The sequence below is a fragment of the Zootoca vivipara genome, chromosome 15 (genome assembly GCF_965207765.1).
Source record: "Zootoca vivipara chromosome 15, rZooViv2.hap1.1, whole genome shotgun sequence".
Lineage (NCBI taxonomy): Eukaryota > Metazoa > Chordata > Lepidosauria > Squamata > Lacertidae > Zootoca > Zootoca vivipara.
In genome coordinates this window covers 10,706,453-10,727,203 of record NC_142598.1, presented here as the reverse complement: position 1 = coordinate 10,727,203, position 20,751 = coordinate 10,706,453, and the positions used below count along the sequence as shown (strand labels likewise).

Sequence of the window (20,751 nt, the reverse complement as noted above, 5' to 3'; positions counted from 1 at the left end):
TGGCTTCTTGGGAGAAGTTATGGGGAAAGAATATGAAATTCACTGCTTGTAAATTAAGAGTAAATTATCTTAAAATGATTTACAGGTGGTATTTAACAACATATAAACCAGCCAAGGTGTACAAAAAAATGTGTCAAGCATATGTTGGAAATGTAAGCAGATACATGGGGCTGTTATAAGAATTTTAAGGCCTCGAATATAGAATAAATATTCTTAAATGCACACAGATCTAAATATATGAACCATGTGTCTGAAATAGTATGGGAGCGTAACCCTGAAGCCATTTTGACTCTCCCAATGACCTCAAATAGTCCTCTGCAGTAAGGGAGGCAACTGGGGAAAGCCTTCCCATTGTCTTTTTGCTTACAAATCCTGTCTCAAGGATGTATTTGTGTATGAATAGGGTGAGCCTGTGACCTGGACTCAGGAACTAAAGTATTAACTATCACAAAAGAATGGCCAGGCTGCCCAGGTAATGCAATCAGTGACCATTATCAGCTATCCTGGCAGACAGGAATTCTGCTGGAGACCGCCTCCTTCTGTGAAGTATGTATGATGTTTTTGGAGGTGGTCTTGGGCTACAGGGTGGGCAATTTCAAAAGTCTATATAAGGGCTTGCACACCATTGTTCTGGGTTCTCCTCCCTCCTGCGTGTGGTGAGTGGGGATCAGTCTTACTAGCCGCTTTTGCTTCTCAACATACTCTGGTTGGCCTCTGTTATTTTCTCCTACCGATAGGGAACCCACTTAAGGACTCCATACGGGCTCTGGAATACTCCATAAAGCAAAGGGAGCAGTTTTACTTACAACAGGTCATTCTTCCATATATGGTGGACATGGAAAAAAGCTAAAGGCTTTTGGGAAGCGATATATAAGGAAATGAAATTTAAATGGGCTATTCCCAAGAGATGAGAAGCTTTCCTTATAGGCATAATAGAGATGGAGGTTCCAAATATGATGACTAAACCATTTATGTACGCGGCAATGGCAACGAGAATATCATATGCACAGATATGGAAAGGAGAGCAGGGAAGAGAGGCTTTTGAAAGTAAAGGGCTAGGCAGAAATGGCAAAGCTGACAGTGAGATTAAGAAATCAAAATGACGAACTTTTCATAGAAGAATGGAGGCCTTTTTAAAAGTGCTATAGTCAATTTATGAAACAATGTAATTCTTTGATATTAAGACGATTGTGAAAATGTTCGAAAATGTTAATAAAATATTATACAGTGAGAATGTAAGAAGAGCCTGCTGGATCAGGCCAATGGCCAGCATCCTGTTCTCACAACTGTGGAGGCAGAGAGCACGGTCATCATGTAGGGTTGCCATATTTTAAAAAAAGTAAAAACCAGGACATCCCCAAAGTTGTTGGCAAAAGTTGGGTTTACCAAAAACAGCCCCCCCCCAAAAAAACCCATGATTGATTTGCCTAAGATCCAGGACAAAGCACCGCCTTTTGAAAATCCCCCCCCCCCAGATGTGAATTCCGCCTTTGAAATACCAGTAATGTCCGGGAAAATCTGGATGTATGGCAGCCCTATCATCATGGCTAGTAGCCACTGACAGCAGTCTCCTTCATGGTTTGATGTTATGTGAGATGAGCTGTTTACATTTTTACTGACCAGCACTGGAGACTTCTATCCAGTGATAACTATCCCCCTTTCAAACAGGGACCGAAATAAATCCAGATGTCCTCGACCGCAAGCTCTTTCTGGGGAATAACTGCGGAAGGAGAGGGCTTTTCCTAGTATCAGGGCTGGAAGGCACCACGAGGGCCATGCAGTGCAGAAATCTTTACATCCTACATGGGGGCTCGAAACCATGACCCTGAGTTGAAGAGTCTCGTGCTCTACCGACTGAGCTATTCCGCCTGCAGCAGTCTGCTTCATGAATTTGTCTAATCCTCTTTTAAAGCCTAGGGACCCAGGTGGCGCTGTGGGTTAAACCACAGAGTCTAGGGCTTGCTGATCAGAAGGTCGGTGGTTCGAATCTCTGCAACGGGGTGAGCTCCCGTTGCTCGGTCCCAGCTCCTGCCCACCTAGCAGTTCGAAAGCACATCAAAGTGCAAGTAGATAAATAGGGACCGTTCCGGTGGGAAGGTAAACAGCGTTTCTGTGCGCTGCTCTGGTTCGCCAGAAGCAGCTTTGTCATGCTGGCCACACGACCCGGAAGCTGTCTGCAGACAAACGCCGGCTCCCTCGGCCTATAGAGCGAGATGAGCGCCGCAACCCCAGAGTAGGACACGACTGGACCTGATGGTCAGGGGCCCCTTTACTTTTACCTTTTAAAGCCATCTGAGTTGGAGGCCCCCACTGCCTCCTGGGAGAGGGAGTTTGATAGATTGACTGTGCACAGCATGAAGAAGGACTTTCTTCTTCCAAGAAGTGACCACTGTCAGTATCATCCAGGCCAGAATATCTCACGATACCCTGCAGTCAAGAAAATTAACACCTGGCTACAAGAAGCTCGGAGTTCTCTGTTACCTGGGTCCTGCTGAGAAGGGCACGAAGGCCAGCGGCGACTGGTTCTGCAAGGCCTTCGGTTCAAAGCGGTGTGGGTTATAGACCTATGAGGACAAAAACAGACTGAACTTATGGGTGACTGGAAAGAAGAAGCCAGGCAGTTGGGAGTAAATGAAATGAGCAACACGACCTACTGAGTCCCCCTAGAGGAGCCCCCAGGCCCAGGAAAGGGTCCCAAGGGAGACGAGAAGAAGCTGAAAATACACAGCAGAAACTGATACCTCAGGCTCTGGCCAGACGGCAGGGTTGTGATGGGTTCCGAAGATACTGACCAGGCAGATGTTCCCTGGGGAGAGAAGAGTTTCTCATCAACGTGTGGATATGCACACAATAGAGAATGGCTCGCACAAGATGTTGGGTTGTTGTTTTTATTCTGATTGTATATGTTGTGATCTTTTCTGTGAACCACCCTGAGACCTTCGGGTATAGGGTGGTATATAAACTCTATTATTATTATTATTATTATTATTGCAGTTCGAAAGCACATCAAAATGCAAGTAGATAAATAGGAACCGCTATAGCGGGAAGGTAAACGGCGTTTCCATGTGCTGCTCTGGTTTGCCAGAAGCGGCTTTGTCATGCTGCCCACATGACCTGGAAGCTATAAAAGAAAAGAAAAGAAGCTGTACGCCGGCTCCCTCGGCCAATAATGCGAGATGAGCACGCAACCCCAGAGTCGGTCATGACTGGACCTAATGGTCAGGGGTCCCTTTACCATTATTATTATTATTATTATTATTATTATTATTATTATTATTATTATGGGAGCAGAACAATAAGGACTATGGACTCAGCTTAAGAGTTGTCGTTAACTTTTTGCAATGGTACATTCTGAGCAAATATTGCTCCACATCTCTGTTAGTGTTGCTGGCTCTCAATGAACTCGGGATCATCTTTTGGCTGGGGCGGGCGGAAGGGTGGGGCGGTATCTGTGTACATCATCATCATCATCATCATCATTTATTATTTTTACCCTGCCCACCTGGCTGGGTTTTCCCCAGCCACTCTGGGCGGCTCCAACAGAATATTAAAAGCACAATAAAATAAAAAAGATTTCCTTGACATCTGAAGGGAGGGTGTTCCACAGGGCGGGCGCCACTACTGAGAAGGCCCTCTGCCTGGTTCCCTGTAACCTCACTTCTCGCAGGGAGGGAACTGTCAGAAGGCCCTCGGAGCTGGACCTCGGTGTCCGGACTGAACGATGCAATGTTCTGTTCATGCAGTGGGGCTTCGCTTTCCTCTCCTCTCTCTTCACACCCTCAACGTCTTTTCCAGAGGGTCAGCCAGCCATCTGGAGCAGATGTTAAGGAGGACCTAAAGGAGCGTCTCCACCCCCATCGTTCTGCCCGGACACTGAGGTCCAGCTCCGAGGGCCTTCTTGCGGTTCCCTCATTGCGAGAAGCCAAGTTGCAGGGAACCAGGCAGAGGGCCTTCTTGGTGGTGGCGCCTGCCCTGTGGAACGCCCTCCCATCAGATGTCAAAAAGGAAAACAGCTACCAGATTTTTAGAAGACATCTGAAGGCAGCCCTGTTCAGGGAGGCTTTTAATGTTTAAGAAATTAGTGTATTTTAATGTTTCTGTTGGAAGCCGCCCAGAGTGGCTGGGGAAACCCAGCCAGATGGGCAGGGTATAAATAAATTATTATTATTATTATTATTATTATTATTATTATTATTATTATTATGTTAGGGGTGAGCGATGGTAGCAGCCGAGTCCGAGGCATCCTACCCACCGGGTCAAGCACAAGGCAAAGGAAGGTCAACGGGGATCCAGAGGCCTAGCTTGCTGCGGTTACAAAAAGAGGCCTAAGGACTTGCCTACCCTGTAAGCTTCTCAGTACTATGGTATATTCAATGGTATGTTCCAAGGATTAACATACCATTTACTTGTCACCGGTAATCACCCGTGGGACATACCATCAAGAATGCTGCTGTTAAGGGTCCTTGATTGTCCTTATGGTGGAAAAGCAAGGTAAAAAGTCAAATCAAAAATGTTTTTATGAGTCGCTGTCACTTAGGTCCAGACTATATATCACCAGGGAGACATGACGGCCTCTCTGAGCCGTGTCTCACTCATATCTTTTTGTTAATGTGCACTTGAAAATGCACAACCGGATCCCACCATGTGTTGCCTGATCTCCTGAAAGTGGAAGCCAAAGAAGCAGAGCAGAGGACAGGAGAACAACTGAAACCAATTAGCGAGGCTGAATTTCTTATCAATGTCCTTCCTCAACACTTTTAGACTCACAACCATGGCAGTGAACAAAATGGTGGTGGGGGTTCCATCCCCTCCCCCATTTTCTGATACGATTTTGCGTCAAATACGGCTTCTGATTAATCTGACGACTAGTCATTATAGAAAACATGTACCTCAAAGCATTTGAAATTTTTATTTTTATTTTACATTAAGTAAATTATACGTTCCTGCCAACCTAGCAGTTCGAAAGCACGTCAAAATGCAAGTAGATAAATAGGAACCGCTACAGCGGGAAGGTAAACAGCGTTTCCATGTGCTGCTCTGGTTTGCCAGAAGCGGCTTTGTCATGCTGGCCACATGACCTGGAAGCTATAGGCCGGCTCCCTCGGCCAATAATGCGAGATGAGCGCTGCAACCCCAGAGTCGGTCACGACTGGACCTAATGGTCAGGGGTCCCTTTACCTTTACCTTTTTAAATTATACGTAAAGACTTCATGGTATAAGAGTGAGCAAGCCAAACAAGCAACCCAATTCCCGCGGGACATTCTGAAATACGGACTTAATTCCCTACCACCAGTTTAGGGCTCACGGAATCTCTTGTTCTGATAGTGCAGCAAAAATACAACAGCACAGCAGCCCCTTTGATCCTCAGACTGCCCTTGCTGCAAGATGGAGGATGTAGCGGGGGGGAGGGGAAGAAGCCCACCTGCCAGGTGCTGGCAAATGGTGATGCCAACTGGCATGGGATGGGCTAAGGCCAGGTACCTTTGGGGATTATCTTTCCGTCAGGCAGTTTCACATCCTCGGTGCAGCGGCGGGAAATGGCCGTGACTGGCGGGTGGAGGCGCAGGCTCTCTTTAAGGCACATGGTGGTGAAAGGCATCTGAGAGAGGTCTTCCCTGAAAAGAGGAAACATCACCGTTACTGTTTATGATGGCCAACTGGCATCACGGAACTGTAGAGTCGGTGCATTGTAGCATCAGTGCGCAGGGCTTCAGGTGGCAACCCCTCTATCTACTCTTTCTTTTCCTGCCCTTGGGATGTGCCGTGAATGTTGCATTCTGGGGACCTTGGTAGGGAACATGTGGGAAACCGCGCCTGCCTCAAGGCTGTGTTGACTGCATTGTATCATTCTTGTTGAAATGGGTGCCCCTCGCCGTGTTCCCGTTTTCCTCACTTCAAAAGAGGGAATGACAACAGGAGCGGTGCCAAGCAGAAACTCTCTTTGAAGAAGCACAAATAATGGCGCCTGCAGACTTTCCCTATATAATAGAAACATAGCTGTTCTTTGAGATTTGTAGGCAAGGCTTTGTGCTTGTCTGTTAAAATGCTGGCTCTACAGCAGTGGTCCTCAAACTGTGGGGGAGGGTTGCCTTGGGATGCTCAAAATGTCAGGGGAAAACTTTCATTCTCATTGGCAAGAGTGGATGAAATGAGAGCCTAGCACTCAATCCTCCCTGGATTATCTTATTTTCTAAGCTGTGCACATGCAGATGGACATACATGCACAAAAACGGTAAACTGCATTGTAGATGAGCAACCACACCTGGGCTCAGTTCTACCTGCCACCCTCTTGATTGCCCCCTTCATGTCCCATCACCATTCAATCTCCTCTGTCTCCCGGCCTCGCAGCAGGTTCTGAATCTCTTCCCGGCACTGGTCTTGGTAGTTGGGATGTCGAGCCAGGTTGTACAGCACCCAGGACAAGCCGCTTGCTGTAGTGTCGTGGCCTGCGGGGAGGGAGAGTGAGTGTGAACTCACAAAAGAGGCATGCAGGGCCCCCTGCCTGCTCACCTGGAGCTTCAGCGCAACCACAGCACTGGCTGGCAACAGAAGGTCCAATCGGAAGATTTCTCTGGACCTGCAGTCGGCTGTAAATAGTATCAAAAGTTGGAAGATCCCAACTGGAGAGGACTGAGCTGCAACCCCAAAGTAAAGCTGGAGACCTACTACCCCTGAGCACAAGGAAACAACAACAACAACAACAACAACAACAACAACAACAACAACATAAATTTCTACCCTGCCCTTCTGGCTGGGTTTCCCCAGCCACTCTGGGCAGCTCCCAACAGAGCCCTAAAAACAGAATAAAACTTCAAACATTTAAAACTTCCCTAAACAGGGCTGCCTTCAGATGTCTTCTAATAGTCAGATAGTTGTTTATTTCCTTGACATCTGATGGGAGGGCATTCCACAGGGAGGGCGCCGCTGCCGAGAAGGCCCCTCTGCCTGGTTCCCCATAACCTCACTTCTCGCAGTGAGGGAACCGCCAGAAGACCCTCAGAGCTGGACCTCAGTGAACGATGGGGGGTGGGGACGCTCCTTCAGCTATACTGGACCGAGGCTGTTTAGGGCTCTAAAGGTCAGCACCAACACTTTGAATTGTGCCTGGAAACATACTAGGAGCCAATGTGCGTCTTTCAGGAACGGTGTCATATGGTCTTGGCTCCCGGTCACCAGTTGAGCTGCTGCATTCTGGATTAATTGTAGTTTCCGGGTCACCTTCAAAGGATCATCCAGTTGACAAATTCATCTAATCCCAGAGAGCCCCCCCCTCTCTCTCCCCCTCTCCCTCCCCCCCCTCCACCTCACATCCAGTTGCACATATAACCCCAGAGTCTGGGTTTTACTGAAACAAAAGTATTGTGTCTCAGGAAACCAGCGCACAATGAATGACCTGACCCCAATGGCTGTGGATAAAGGCTGCAGGTGGGATGCAGCAGAACTGGGGCAGCACCAGGTCAGAACCACGGACAGCACACCATGATCCTCCCTGGGAAGTATTTCACCTCATATTGGGGGGGGGGGGGTCAGAACCCATAGTTCAACCCCTCCTAAACACTCAGTTGCTGAACATGACCTGAAAATCCTTCTTGCCCTTCTGTGACTTGGGGGGGAATGGGAATTGTGCCCTGTTTCTGCCACCCCAGAGAGATCCTGCAAACAGTGACTGACCAGACCCAATCCAGGCACCTCACCCTCAAACATGAACGTGTCCGCTTCAGCTGCGATGTCAGCATCAGACAAATGGCGGCCCTCTTCATCCTGCAAGCACAAAGACAGGTGTTTGCAAAGACACAAGGACCAGAGCATCTCTGCCAGTAGAGGGCACCAGGGTTAGACCACTGGTTAGTGTTGCTCAACTCCACACTGACTGGAAATGAATCTCCGGGGTTTCAGATAAGGGACCTTCTCCATGCAACACAGATGGTTAACCACTGAGCTATGGCTCTTCCCTTCCCTTGTCCCTAGAGAGTCTGGTCCACTTCGTCTATACGCCACAGGGTTAAGCTTTCCCAAGTTGATGGCATCCTTCCTCTTAAGGCAGGGCATCAGTTCCCATAAAAGTCCCTTTCCTTGCCGTCTTTCTGCCTAGTACCTTTGCCAGCAAAAGAACATCAATGAAGTCCACAGTTTTGCCTTGCTTGGATTTGAGCCAGGCATCGTCCCCCAAGCGGCTATGTGCCATTCGTCGTTGCTGAACCACATTGGCTGTGAAACGGTGCACAATGTCACACGCACGGCGGAAGCGGCGGCCGTTCGTCGATAGGTAGTAGAGCCAGTCGAAATGGTGGATCAGGGCATGCTGCCGCAGCACGACAAGATTGCTGAGTTCTAAGATGGCAGCAATGTAGTCACTTGATTTCCTGGAACATAGAAAAAGTCTACTTGTCAGGAGAAGACATGGGAGGAAGTCTCGGCAGAAGCTGTCCTTGGAGTCTAAGAACAGGTTCTTTGGGGAACATTGTTCAGGTCTTGACATGGCTCCAGTATGAGCAAGCAGCACAGGCCCAAACAGCTGAAAAACTCCCCAACAGATTTAACATTTAACAGGTAACAGTACCTGTTTCTCATTAGTACTGAAACTCCAAAAAGCCTAGGCTTTTGCTGTTAGAATGCCCACGGAGAAACATCTAGTGGAGTACTGCCAATGGATACTTGTGATGCCCCAATAACACAGGTGTAGCACAATGCTAGGTGTTTACTCATTGGTAAACCCCACTGAGTTCAATAGCATCCCAAGGCAGCCCTCTGCTTCATGAACCTGCTGCAGACCAACACAGCCACGCTTCTGAGTGAAATACCGTGTTTCTCCTAAAATAAGACACGTCTTATATTTATTTTTTCCTCAAAAAAACACACCATGGCTTATTTTCAAGGGATGTCTTATTCGGGGGGCTGGATCATAACAGGGAAATGATTTTTGATATGAATTTTACAGATGCTGTACAACTGGCTGTGTTTATTTCTCTATTTAGAAATCACGTTTCTGTCTCTCAGGGCTGCCTGAGATCACAATTGGCTTTACCAGAAAGCTGTTAAGTACTTTCCTTTGATGCCCAGATCTCATGGCTACCATAAGGTTTCTACCTTTCAGGACAAAGGCAAGGTGATAATAGGAAGTTGTCTTTATCTATCTCCTTAATCTCCTCTTTCATATGCATAACCTTTGAAGCCTAGGAATGCAAGTTGTCTTTCCTACCATAGCTGCAGTTTTAATTTCAGTTTGCCTGCCCCGCTCTCTGTCTCGGCCATCAAGAGGAAATCAACAGGCAACTCATGGCTGGGCACATACCGGTAGAATGGAAGGGGGGAAAGGTGGGAGGAAGCGAGAGGTGGGCTGTGTGTGTGTGTGTGTGTGAGAGAGAGAGAGAGAGACAGAGAGAGAGACAGAGAGAGAGAGACAGAGACGCAAAGGGGGAGAAAGAGAGAGAGACGCACAGGGGGAGAAAGAGAGAGAGACGCACAGGGAGAGAGAGAGAGACGCACAGGGCGGTAGCCCGCCTCTCAGCTGATCGGGCGCCTCTTCGGCACCGCCGTAGCGCTCAGGGCGCTCGCCCCCAGTCGCCCACGCAGATCCCGGGCTTCACCTGCAGCCGCAGCTGCCTCGCACCAGGCTCTTCGCGCTGCGCTGTGCTCCCCGAAGCGGCTCCCACCCCCATAAAAAACAGTGAGGCGGCCGCGGGGGAAGTGCCGAGAGCACCCAGGAGCGCGGCTGCAGCGACGGTAATCCCGGGGGCTGCGGAGGTGGCTGTGAGCACACGCCAAGCCCCAAAGCACGGCGGCGGCGGTGGAGACGGACACTGCGAGTGGCATGAAAAGAAGAAGGTCGCCAGCAAGCGCGCTGTTGCCTCTTGCCGGCTCTTCCGAAGGCGCTTAAATGCCTTCCTTTCCTTGCCAGACCTGCTCCCCCCCCAGCTTATTTTCGGGGTATGTCTTATATTTATTCTACTCATGAAAAGCCTGCCATGGCTTATTTGGGGGCCCGTCTTATTTTAGGAGAAACACGAGTACTTTTGTTTCTGTGCAAAACATTAAAGGCATTGTCAAAGCTGCTGAACTATTGCAGATCCCTGCAAACACACCTTATAGGGATTTCCAAGGAACACTTGTTTACACCTTCAAATAACTTCAATCCGCAGAGGGGTGGTTGTTGGGGGTTTTTTTGGGTTTTTTTGAGGGGAAGCCATGACCATGAACACATCTCCAGTGATCCCCAGATGTGGGGAAGTGTGTACAATGGCACCTCGCAAGACGAATGCTTCACACAACAAAAAACTCGCTAGACGAAAGCATCTTGCGATGTTTTTGGTGACTCGCAAGACGAAGTTTTCAATGGCCGCGCTTCGCAAGGCGAAGTTTTTCGGCGTTTTTTTTTTGCCGCGGCAAAAAAGATGAAATTATCGCTAGACGAAGCGACTCGTGGCACGAATTAATTTCGTCTTGCGAAGCACCACTGTATTTTGAAGCTCAGCATTGCTACGGAAGTGAGTCATACGCACCATTTGCTATTCTGTCACGTAACATAACCCCGTATCTTTTTCTGTGGGGGAGAAAGAGCATCAATTCTGGGCTACAGCACTGAATCTAGCTTGCTCCAGAATCAATGGGTAAAGGCCCTTATGTAACAACTTAGAGGATGGGCGACAAAGGATCTGGAAAGCCACGAGTTCCCCCAGCGTTCCTTCTGCCAGCCTACTCACTCTTGGCAGTTGCTGTCGTAGCTGAAGACACATTTCTGCAAGGTGTCCAAAGTCATGAGGCTGATTTGCTCAAACATGTCAACGGAGGCTGGGCCTGCCGAGGTCAACTTGCGCCACTTGGCCTGCCAAAAAATGGAAGGGGAGCACAAGAATCAACATTTCGGAAGGCAGCAAATGAAGAGCACGGCGAAGGACTGACCAGTGGGGTGACACAGCATGGGCAGAAGGGCAGCAGGGGAAGGCCCAGGCTGGGCACACAACCACATAACACAGTGGGTGCAATGATGGGAGATGAGTGAAGCTGAGAGACTGAGAGACAGACAGACAGACAGACAGACAGACAGATGCTAATATTGAATATCTATGCGGGAAAGAGCTGAAAACAACTTTCTTTCAGCAGCTGACTGTGTAGTATCCCTACTGCGTGGCCCCTTTGAGGCATGCTTCCATGTCATGTTTAAATTATATTCAAACACGCACAGCCCATGGATACACATATATCAACCCTGAAAATGAAACATGAGTTTATTCAGTGCTAACTGCAGATGTGACATTCTAAAGTAGAGGAGCAAAGCAGGATTAAAAAGTGCAGTTACGGACTTCCGGTCTGGCGCCATTTGCGATCGGCGGGGGATTTTCGGGCTCCGAAGTCCCCAGCGACCCAGAGGAGGGGGGGAGTCGCGAGGGCACCGCGACCCCTCGGAGAACCCCCGGATTTGGCTTTCCGGGACCGTGGGAACCCAGCCGAGCTCCGTTGAGTCCCGTCCGCCGCCCGGAATGCGCCTTGCGAGGTGCGCTGAGAGCCGGCGGAGCGGGACGGAGCCTTGGGTCGATTGCTACCTCTGGGATGCAAAGCTCCGTGCCGACGACAATTTGAGCGTCAGATACCTCCAAAATTGAATTAAGATTGGACTTGTAAGTAAAATTTGTTGGATTACTAAGAAGAAATCATTTGGTCCGGGGAGGGGAATCAAAAAAGGAAACGGAGGTCGTCCCCCCCCCACCCGAGACAAGCGAGCAATTACCAAGCCCGCAGCCAATACATTAGATCGGGACCTTAAAAACCGCTAAAAAAAAAAAATTAAGCAAGACCCTTCCCTGTGGGGCAGAGCCAAGGGAAGGAGAAATTCTTGTAGATCTCTGCAAAGAAAGGTTTGAATCTGGGAACGAGCCCTCCATAAACCGGGAGGCGAGACCCTGGAAACAAAGTCCAGCCGACAGAGCGCTTCCACCGGTTAAGAAGATTTTTTTTTTTTAAAAAAAAAAACGAGTTTGTGAACTGTCAAATGAGGCACGGAAATATTAGATCTCTGGGACAAGAACGTTTAAATTGAGAAAAATTAAGTTGGATCTTATAAATAAATAAATAAAGGATTTGGAATCTGCGCCATCTTGGGGTAAAGAAACCATGCCTTCTTCATCGTAATTTGAGAACACAAAGGAACTGGATAGACACAACAATGAATTCCCAGCTGAGCAAAGAGAGACTGCAACTTGTGTTACAGCTTGTTCAAGAGCTGGGAGAAGATGTCCGGCAATATGGGAAACAGATACAAAGTCTTAAAGAAGTGCTACAAGAGTTCTCCCCAAATGACACTTTGGAATTACAGGATGAGATAGAAGAGCCTGAAACTGAAGAACCGGAGCAACTTGTGGGAGAAGTTGCAAAGGACATTGATTTTATGCAGACGGCTTCGACTCGGAATGCTGGTCTCTCAGTGGGAGGGGGAGTCCAGATTCTGGGCCACGTTATTCAAATAAAGATGGAAGTTTGGAGAAAGCTATGGTACTGGGGGGGGAACAGAGAAGAAAGTTGGGAAAGAGAGGCGGAGAAAGAGAGTTGTGCAACAGAAGGAAAAGTGGAAAGAGGGAGGGGGTATGGAGTGGGCGAGGGATGGAGTGGGGTGAAAAAATAAAATGAATTTTAATACGGGATGTCTAAAATGGTTTAAAAATGGATTGTTAAAAGGAGCTGGCCAAAGTTTGCAGGAAATCGCCAATCAGGGGAAGGAGGGGGGGGGTTAAGAATGCTTTAATAATTTAAATAGTGATTTTAGTAAGAAAAAATTTGGGAATATTTTTTAGGGAAATTACAGGCTAAGGGGTTTAGTTTAGAGATTTGATTGAATTTTTTTTTTTTTTTGGATAAAATTTTATGTAAGATGAAAATAATTGGTGAAGTGATAATTAACATTATGAATTGTATTTGATACGAGAAAATTGCTGACGTGGGGTGTAAAATGAACTCGGGGAGGGAGGGACGGGGAAGCTGAAGTTATGTCAGTGAACATTGGATAAGATTTAAAGAATTTTTTCTTTTCTTTTTTTCGTTTTTTGCTATTTTTGCTTTTTTCTTTTTTTTCCTTTTTTTCTTTTTTGTGCTCTTTTTCTATATTGTTTCTGAGGTTAAGAGTCTATGTTATGATTATGTGATTAATGTTTAAATTGAAAATCTTCAATAAAAATTATTTGAAAAATAAAAATAAAAAGTGCAGTTACTTTACAGGCACATCCCTGTAAAGTAAAGTAACTGGAGCAAGCTAGCTTCAGTGCTGTAGCCCCAACATCATAAGGATCTTCCTGCAGCCAATCTGAAGTTGCGCCAGCGTCGCTGCCTGCCCAGAGGCGTCCGTGGCTTCAGATTGGCTGCAGGGGCTTCTTGCAGCCAATCCGAAGGCGTGCCAGTGTCGCAGATGTCAGTCCCCATGCGGCGAGGTGCCCACGGCTTCTTTTCAAGGAAACACTACGCCGGTTTAGCTCAGTGCGGAGACTGACCGAGTGGGCATCAGGGTCCGTGGGCCGGATTCACAAGCCTGGTGGGCCGCATCCGGCCCCCGGTCCATAGTTTGCAGACCCCTGTGTAAGAGCATGGAGCGGAAGCACATTAGCATGAGTATTTTGAAGGAGCTCACGTGCATGATGTCTGTGCTCTGGTTGAAGAATTTCATGTAAGGCTTCAAGATGTCAAAATGAAAAGCCGGGGTGAGCATCCGCCGATGTCGTCCCCACTTCTTCCCACTGCTCAGAAGTAGTCCATCGCCTGGCACAAGGAAACAGAGGCTCATTGAGCTGCATTATCCTGGCAGCGGAACGGCCTGCCTGCAGCCAGTGAAACTCCCAGAGAAGATGAACTGCCAGGTCCACAAAACCACACCCCAAAGATCAAAACATCCACCCTGTTGGGATAAAATGGGTGGAGCTGTGCAGCTCTCAATTTTGCCTAGGTATACCACTAGTTCTAGGGATGCAGGTGGCGCTGTGGGTTAAACCACAGAGCCTAGGGCTTGCCAATCAGAAGGTCGGTGGTTCGAATCCCCGCGATGGGGTGAGCTCCCATTGTTTGGTCCCTGCTCCTGCCAACCGAGAAGTTTGAAAGCACGTCAAAGTGCAAGTAGATAAATAGGTACCGCTCTGGCGGGAAGGTAAACGGCATTTCCGTGCGCTGTTCTGGTTCGCCAGAAATGGCTTAGTCATGCTGGCCACATGACCCAGAAGCTGCACACCAGCTCCCTCGGCCAGTAAATGAGATGAGCACCGCAACCCCAGAGTCGTCCACGACTGGACCTAATGGTTAGGGGTCCCTTTACATTTACCTTACCACTAGTTCTACTAGTAAAAAAGGTAAAGATAAAGGTAAAGGACCCCTGGATGGTTAAGTCCAGTCAAAGGTGACTATGGGGTGTGGCGTTCATCTTGCTTTTAGGCCAAGGGTGCTGGCCTTTGTCCACAGACATCTTTCCGGGTCATGTGGCCAGCAAGACTAAACCACTTCTGGCACAACGGGACACCAGGATGGAAACCAGAGCGCATGGAAAGACCATATACCTTCCCACCATAGCGGTAGCTATTTATCTACTTGCACTGGTGTTCTTTCAAACTTGGCAGGTTGGCAGGAGCTGGGACTGAGCAACAGGAGCTCACTCCATTGCAGAGATTCAAACCGCTGACCTTCTGATTGGCAAGCCCAAGGGGCTTAGTGGTTTAGACCACAGCGCCACCCGTTTCCCTTGCTCTACTAGTAGCTAATGATCATGAAAGATAAAAGCAGAATTGCCATACTCAGGCACAAGATCCCTCCGGATCCTATCCTTGTCTGGCCACCCTGGGATTATCTGGTTTGCTACTCCTGATAGGCAGGATGTTGAACTGCATGAACTACCCTGAGTTCAGAGGACATCGATCTGGTGAGGTTGTCTTGGGAGACTAAGGGGCGTCACTGTGGATACAAAATTATCTCTTCGCAAGGAAGTTCTAAAGGAACAGATACCAACTGATCTCCCAATCAGAAGTCGATAGACCGGCAGGTAATTAGTTGCCCTAATTAGGCGGCAGTTGTGAAGTCAGCTCAACAATGATGCAACAGCCCCTTCGGGAGATGAATAGTGGTAGCTTTCTGGCGTCCACAAATTAGAAGCCTTGCAGAGAATGATTTTATTGTGTAGTATTGTACTACTGTGTAGTAGATCAAGGGTACAACAACAACTTCTATGAGTGCTTTTTCAAGATTAACTGCAGTGTGAGAGGGGAATTTCTGAGCTTGCAACTGGGGAGGGAACTCCCCTCCCCGGTTGCAATGCCTTAAGAGCTCTCACGTAGAAGATGGAGCAAGCTTGTTTTCTCCTGCTCTGGAGGGTAGGACTCAAACCAACGGCTTCAAGTTACAAGACAGGAGATTCCAACTAAGCACTAGGAAAAGCTTTTTGACAGCAAGAGCTGTTCGGCAGCGGAACAGTCTCCCTCAGGAGGACTCTCCTTCCTTGGAGGTTTCAAAGCAGAGGCTGGATGGCCATCTGCCATGGATGCTTTAGCTGAGATTCCTGCATTGCAGGGGGGGTTGGACTAGATGACCGTTGGGACCCTTCAAACTCTACAATTCTATGTTCCTGGCTGCTGTTAAATTTTATAGCTGTCTTTAAATGAAAGGCTGATCCAGGTAGAAATTAAACTCCTAAGATTCCCCTTTGTTTGTGGCTTGTCTTGTCCTGTGTTGTAATGCTGGTAACTCTTATAAGGTAAAGTAGGCTCTGTTGTTTCATTGGCTGTAAAAACGACTCTCATACTGTGCTTTCATTACTATAGCAGGTATGGAAGCAGCTTAACCATCTCAGGGTCCTGTCTGATGTCCCTACCCAAGCCCAATCAAGACCTATCTATCACTCCGCAGTTCAAGAAGGATACTGACAAGCTGGAACGTGTCCAGAAGAGGGCAACCAAAATGGTCAAAGGCCTGGAAACTATGCCTTATGAGGAACGGCTTAGGGAGCTGGGTATGTTTAGCCTGGAGAAGAGAAGGTTAAGGGGTAATATGATAGCCATGTTCAAATATATTAAAGGATGTCCTATAGAGGAGGGAGAAAGGTTGTTTTCTGCTGCTCCAGAGAAGCGGACACGGAGCAATGGATTCAAACTACAAGAAAGAAGATTCCACCTAAACATTAGGAAGAACTTCCTGACAGTAAGAGCTGTTTGGCAGTGGAATTTGCTACCAAGGAGTGTGGTGGAGTCTCCTTCTTTGGAGGTCTTTAAGCAGAGGCTTGACAGGCATATGTCAATAATGCTTTGATGGTGTTTCCTGCTCGGCAGGGGGTTGGACTGGATGGCCCTTGTGGTCTCTTCCAACTCTATTATTCTATGATTCTATGACTCCAAAGTGACTGGAAGCTTATGCATGGTAGGATAAGCACTCCATTGGTAGACAGCATACAATCCTTTTTGAACCTCTATATTACAGGTCTTTAACTGGTGGGTCGGGATAGAAGCACTACCACCGTGCAAATATATGGTTAAAAGTTTGAAAATGGGTCCCCAAAGGCATGTTTGGGTGAAAAGCAGGGCCTGGATCTGAACAGGTTGCAGATCCCTGATCGGAAGAATCAGAAATCAGGAAAACCAAAATTTTAATAAAGAATGGGGGAAATACATAATTTATCTTAAAAACCATTGTAAACAGTTAAAATTGTTAGTAAGATTGGAATAACCCTTGTAGTTTAATGATGAATTTTGGATATAATGGGGAGGTAAAAGATTTGGATTACAGTGGAACCTCTACTCATGACCACAATCCGTTCCAGAGGCCCGTCCGGAAGTCGAAACGAGTCTCTGGGAGAGGTGCCGTGGTGCACAGGCATGGGCGGCATTTGCCCGCTTCTACACATGTGTGAATGGCAATTGCTGCTTCTGCTTCTGCGCATGTGTGAACGGCAATCGCCGCTCCTGCGCATGCGCGAACGGTGGCAAACCTGCCAGTTAATTCCGGGTTTGCCATGGACGTTGGGCAAAATGGACGCGAGTGGAGATGGACGTAAGAAGAGGTTTGACTGTATTATAAAAGATGCAGGAGGAAATGATTAACCCACAAAGGAGAGAAGAGAGAAGGGAAGTCCAGGAGATTCTATGGAATCTTGTCTTTATGTTGTATGTTGGATATGTGATTGTAAAGCTGTAATTTGGAAAAACCAAATGAACAGGTTGCAGATCCCTGTTCTGCATCAATTGCGGGGAACCCCTGTCGCTCCAGATGTTGCTGAAATGCAACTACCACCAGCTCCAGCAAGCATGGCCAATGGCCAAGATGAGGAGAGTTGTAGTTTAGTAACATCTGGAGGGCCAAAGGTTCCCCGCACCTGCTCTACACACTTATCCCTGGCACAAGACTCATGGTCTGACAAGTTTCAGGTCATACCTGCCAAGTCTCCCACTGAAAAATGCGGGATCAGCAGCGGTGCGGCACCGGAAGTTGCGTAGAAGCAACTTCTGGGGCCGCTCTGCCCATGGGTGGGCACCGGAAATAGGGCAGAGCAGCACCGGAAGTCGCTTCTACGCATGCCCGGCAGCCATCTTGGTGGTGGCTGCATGGTGGCGGCCATCTTGGTGACGGCCGCGGCCATGCGGCCACCACCAAGATGGCCACCGGGCATGCGTAATAGCGACTTCTCGTGCCGCTCTGCCCTATTTCCGGTGCCCACACATGGTCAGAGCAGCACCCAAAATAGAGGCTCCCTGGCAGGTAGGAAATCCGGGGGGTTTCCGGGATTTTTCTCCATTCGGGAGAACAGCGGGAAACGGATTAAAATCCAGGGGTTTCCCGCGAAAAACGGGATACTTGGGAGCTAAGTTTCAGGTGTGGGGTGGGGGGTACCTTACCAAGCCAAGGCTTCAAGAAGCCATAGAAGAGTTTGTCTTTGGGAGCGACAGCAGCTGCAGGGAAGAGAAAAACAGAAACACATTCGCTCTAGTCCTTTCTTTTTAAAAAAGATCCTCAGACATTTAAGTATTAAAGAATTTAATAATGCAATTATTATGATGTTTATTTATATCCTCCAGACTGGGACTCAAGGCGGCTTACACAAATTAAAACAATAAAAATATTTAAAGTGTTTTCAGGGACACCTCCACTGAGGAGTGGAGCAAGGGAATTGGAACGCCTTCTGCCTAGCAGCACAGAGCAAAGGCTCAGGAAGGGATCATGCCACCCCCAGATATTTGCATCCGCATCAGACTAGAAGCACAGAATGGGCGCACTTGCAGGGAGGTTCACTGAGGCCAAGCAGCCACAAAAATGAAATTAAAAGCAGATTAAAATAAAATAACTTACATTTGCCATGCTTTTATTTTGTTGGAGAGGTGGTGTAGTTGTTTTTTTATTTTCTTTACAAAAACCAACTTTTTCCTACAGAACTCCACTCCGAGAACATGCAGGGAGCATCCTTGGACTGATGCAGCCGTGCTCAGATCCCATAATTTGCATAGCACCCTTCAACACACTTTACAAAACCTTCCCTCTCCCATCTCAATTAAAGCAAAATTAATCGCACAGCATTGAGTCTACAAATAAATAGATGCAGAGCATGAATATACACATACACAAGCACACTCCAGCTATTCCAGGGTGTTATGCGACATTCTCATTTCCCTGACAAAGAAGGAAGATGCAGACCCGGTTCTCACGTTAGGCTTTGTTTAGGCTTATTATGATTTACGAGTGTGTGTGTGGGGGGGTGTTAGGGGAGGGGTAGTACCTCTGGTGAGGGACACGTCCTGCTCCTTCGGGGGCAGTTTGTCCACCTTTGGTCCCCACCCTGCAAACGGCTCTCACCTGTGGCTCCTAGAAGCTGTCGGTGCGACAACGGGCACGCCCTGGGAATGGCTTTGATTGGCCAGCTAAACCAGGTGAGGGTAGCCGATGGGTCTCAAACCCTTGGTGAGTTAGGGACTTCCTCTGCGTGCAAAGACAGGCTCTGGCAGATTGAGCGGACGGAACCAGTAGTGCGCCCAATGGTCAATAAGATGTTCTCTGCACATGCTCTAGAGGCAAGTGAGGGGCAGGTGGGGCTTGCCAACCTGGAAAGGTGGTCCATGTAGGACAGGGGTCGGCAAGGCTTACCGGGCATGGGCCGGATTACTCCTGCGGAGATCCTCCGTGAGCCGGACTGGCGCAGCACTGGAAACCGCGCCTGTGCATGTCTGCGGCACCGGAAATCGCTTCTACGCATGCCCAGACGCCGACAATCATGCCTGCGCAGAAGCGATTTTCAGCATCTGGGCATGCACAGAAGTGATTTCCAGAGTCGCGGAAGAGAGTCCCCGCGCTGCGCCGGTTTAGCGCAGCGCGCAGGGGCTCACCAAGTGGGGGGCTCAGTTCAGGGGCAGCTCATGGGCCAGTTAAGGCACCCTCATGGGCCGCTTCCGCCGCATGGGCCTTAGGTTGCCGACCTCTGATGCAGGAGAAGGAAAACTCTGCTCCAAATCTGCACTGCTTTGCAGGATATATTAGGGAGAAGAAAAGACTAAGGAGTAAACCCTACACAAATCCCTAAGATGGTTGGATGGCACCTTATCATAGCTGCCAAGTTGCTGTCAGAGAAATAAGGGACTGGACCGGAAGTAGCAGACCGGAAGTAGCGCTGTCGCCATTTTGGAACTGGGCGGAGCATGCTCAGAAGCTACTTTTGATGCTGCTCTGCCCTGTTCCAAAATGGCCGCCGCACCAGAAGTCACGCCGCAGCCATTTTGGAACTGGGCAAAGCAGCATCAAAAGTCGCTTCTGAGCATGCTCCGCCCAGTTCCAAAATGGCCGCCACGCCAGAATAAACCGGGGGAAAACAAAAAAAAATCCATTTTTCAGCTGGGGACAGCTGGAAAAACGGGGGTTTCCCGGGGAATACGGGGGACTTGGCAGCTATGCCTTATATGCCTCCTTCTGGCAGCTCCGGCAGCCAAGCTGGTGCCAAACGTCTTGCTTGGCTTTCCTTTGGACCACATCATCCAGGCCGAGAGGAGAGACTTGTCGACTGGGCAGCCCAGGGCCTCCATGCACATTGCTTAGACTTGCACACTGCAGAGGTCCCTTTGGTGCTGCTAATGCAGCGGTCTCACTTCAGTCCCGGAAGTGCACTCCCTAGTCTCTCAAGACAGGCCAACGACAACAAACCCAGCTCAGCAGACTAATCATAAGTTGTTTTCTGCCAACAAATTGTGGTGGAAAGCCACAATTTGGTGTTAGCTTATGAACCATGGCATGCTTGGAGTTATGTCTGAACCAGATCATCCTGCTTGGTCCAATCCTGTTTGGCCAGCCCACTCCAGACAATCGCCGGGGCACAAAAACCCAACGCAAGAGCAGCTGGGAAAACAAAGCAAGCTTGGGAGAAACAAGTTAGAGATTGTTTGCTTCCCTGTGGGACAAGTCAGGGTTTGCTGAACAAACCATAGTGAAAACAAACCTTCCTAAAAGCATCTAACAATGTCCCTTTGCAATGATCAGTGGAAGAATCCCTCTGACAAAGCCATGCTGCACATTCACCAAGCAGCTTCCGACAATTGACCGTCCATTGTAATTACAGAGAATGCATGATTGGTTCTACAAATGCCAAAGGCTCCAGTGAGAAATAACAACAACAACAACAACAACAACTTATTTATACCCCGCCCATCTGGCCGGGTTCCCCCAGCCACTCTGGGCGGCCTCCAACAAAATATTAAAACACAGAAATTCATCAAACAAATAATAATAATAATATAATGGAAGGCATCTCCATTGATTATTGATATA

The 20,751-nt window shown here is 48.3% G+C and overlaps 1 protein-coding gene across 7 annotated transcripts in view; it reads right to left on the bottom strand.

Annotated features, from left to right (window-relative positions):
- The window catches only part of CYP4F22 (cytochrome P450 family 4 subfamily F member 22), a 45,814-nt gene that overhangs the window by 1,834 nt on the left and 23,229 nt on the right, over positions 1 to 20,751 (bottom strand). For 4 of the 7 annotated variants that reach the window (XM_088658789.1, XM_088658790.1, XM_035141016.3 and 1 more), the window contains 9 exons: positions 17,844 to 17,897; positions 13,613 to 13,740; positions 10,701 to 10,822; positions 8,096 to 8,363; positions 7,695 to 7,761; positions 6,317 to 6,446; positions 5,482 to 5,615; positions 2,742 to 2,806; positions 2,482 to 2,564 (listed from right to left, as the gene is read on the bottom strand). In XM_088658789.1, the coding sequence (XP_088514915.1) occupies positions 2,482 to 2,564; positions 2,742 to 2,806; positions 5,482 to 5,615; positions 6,317 to 6,446; positions 7,695 to 7,761; positions 8,096 to 8,363; positions 10,701 to 10,822; positions 13,613 to 13,740; positions 17,844 to 17,897 (1,051 nt within the window). Of the gene's footprint in view, positions 1 to 2,481; positions 2,565 to 2,741; positions 2,807 to 5,481; positions 5,616 to 6,316; positions 6,588 to 7,694; positions 7,762 to 8,095; positions 8,364 to 10,700; positions 10,823 to 13,612; positions 13,741 to 17,843; positions 17,898 to 20,751 lie in introns of all 7 variants that reach the window. The other 3 variants (XM_088658787.1, XM_088658788.1, XM_088658786.1) reach the window with 1 other exon arrangement.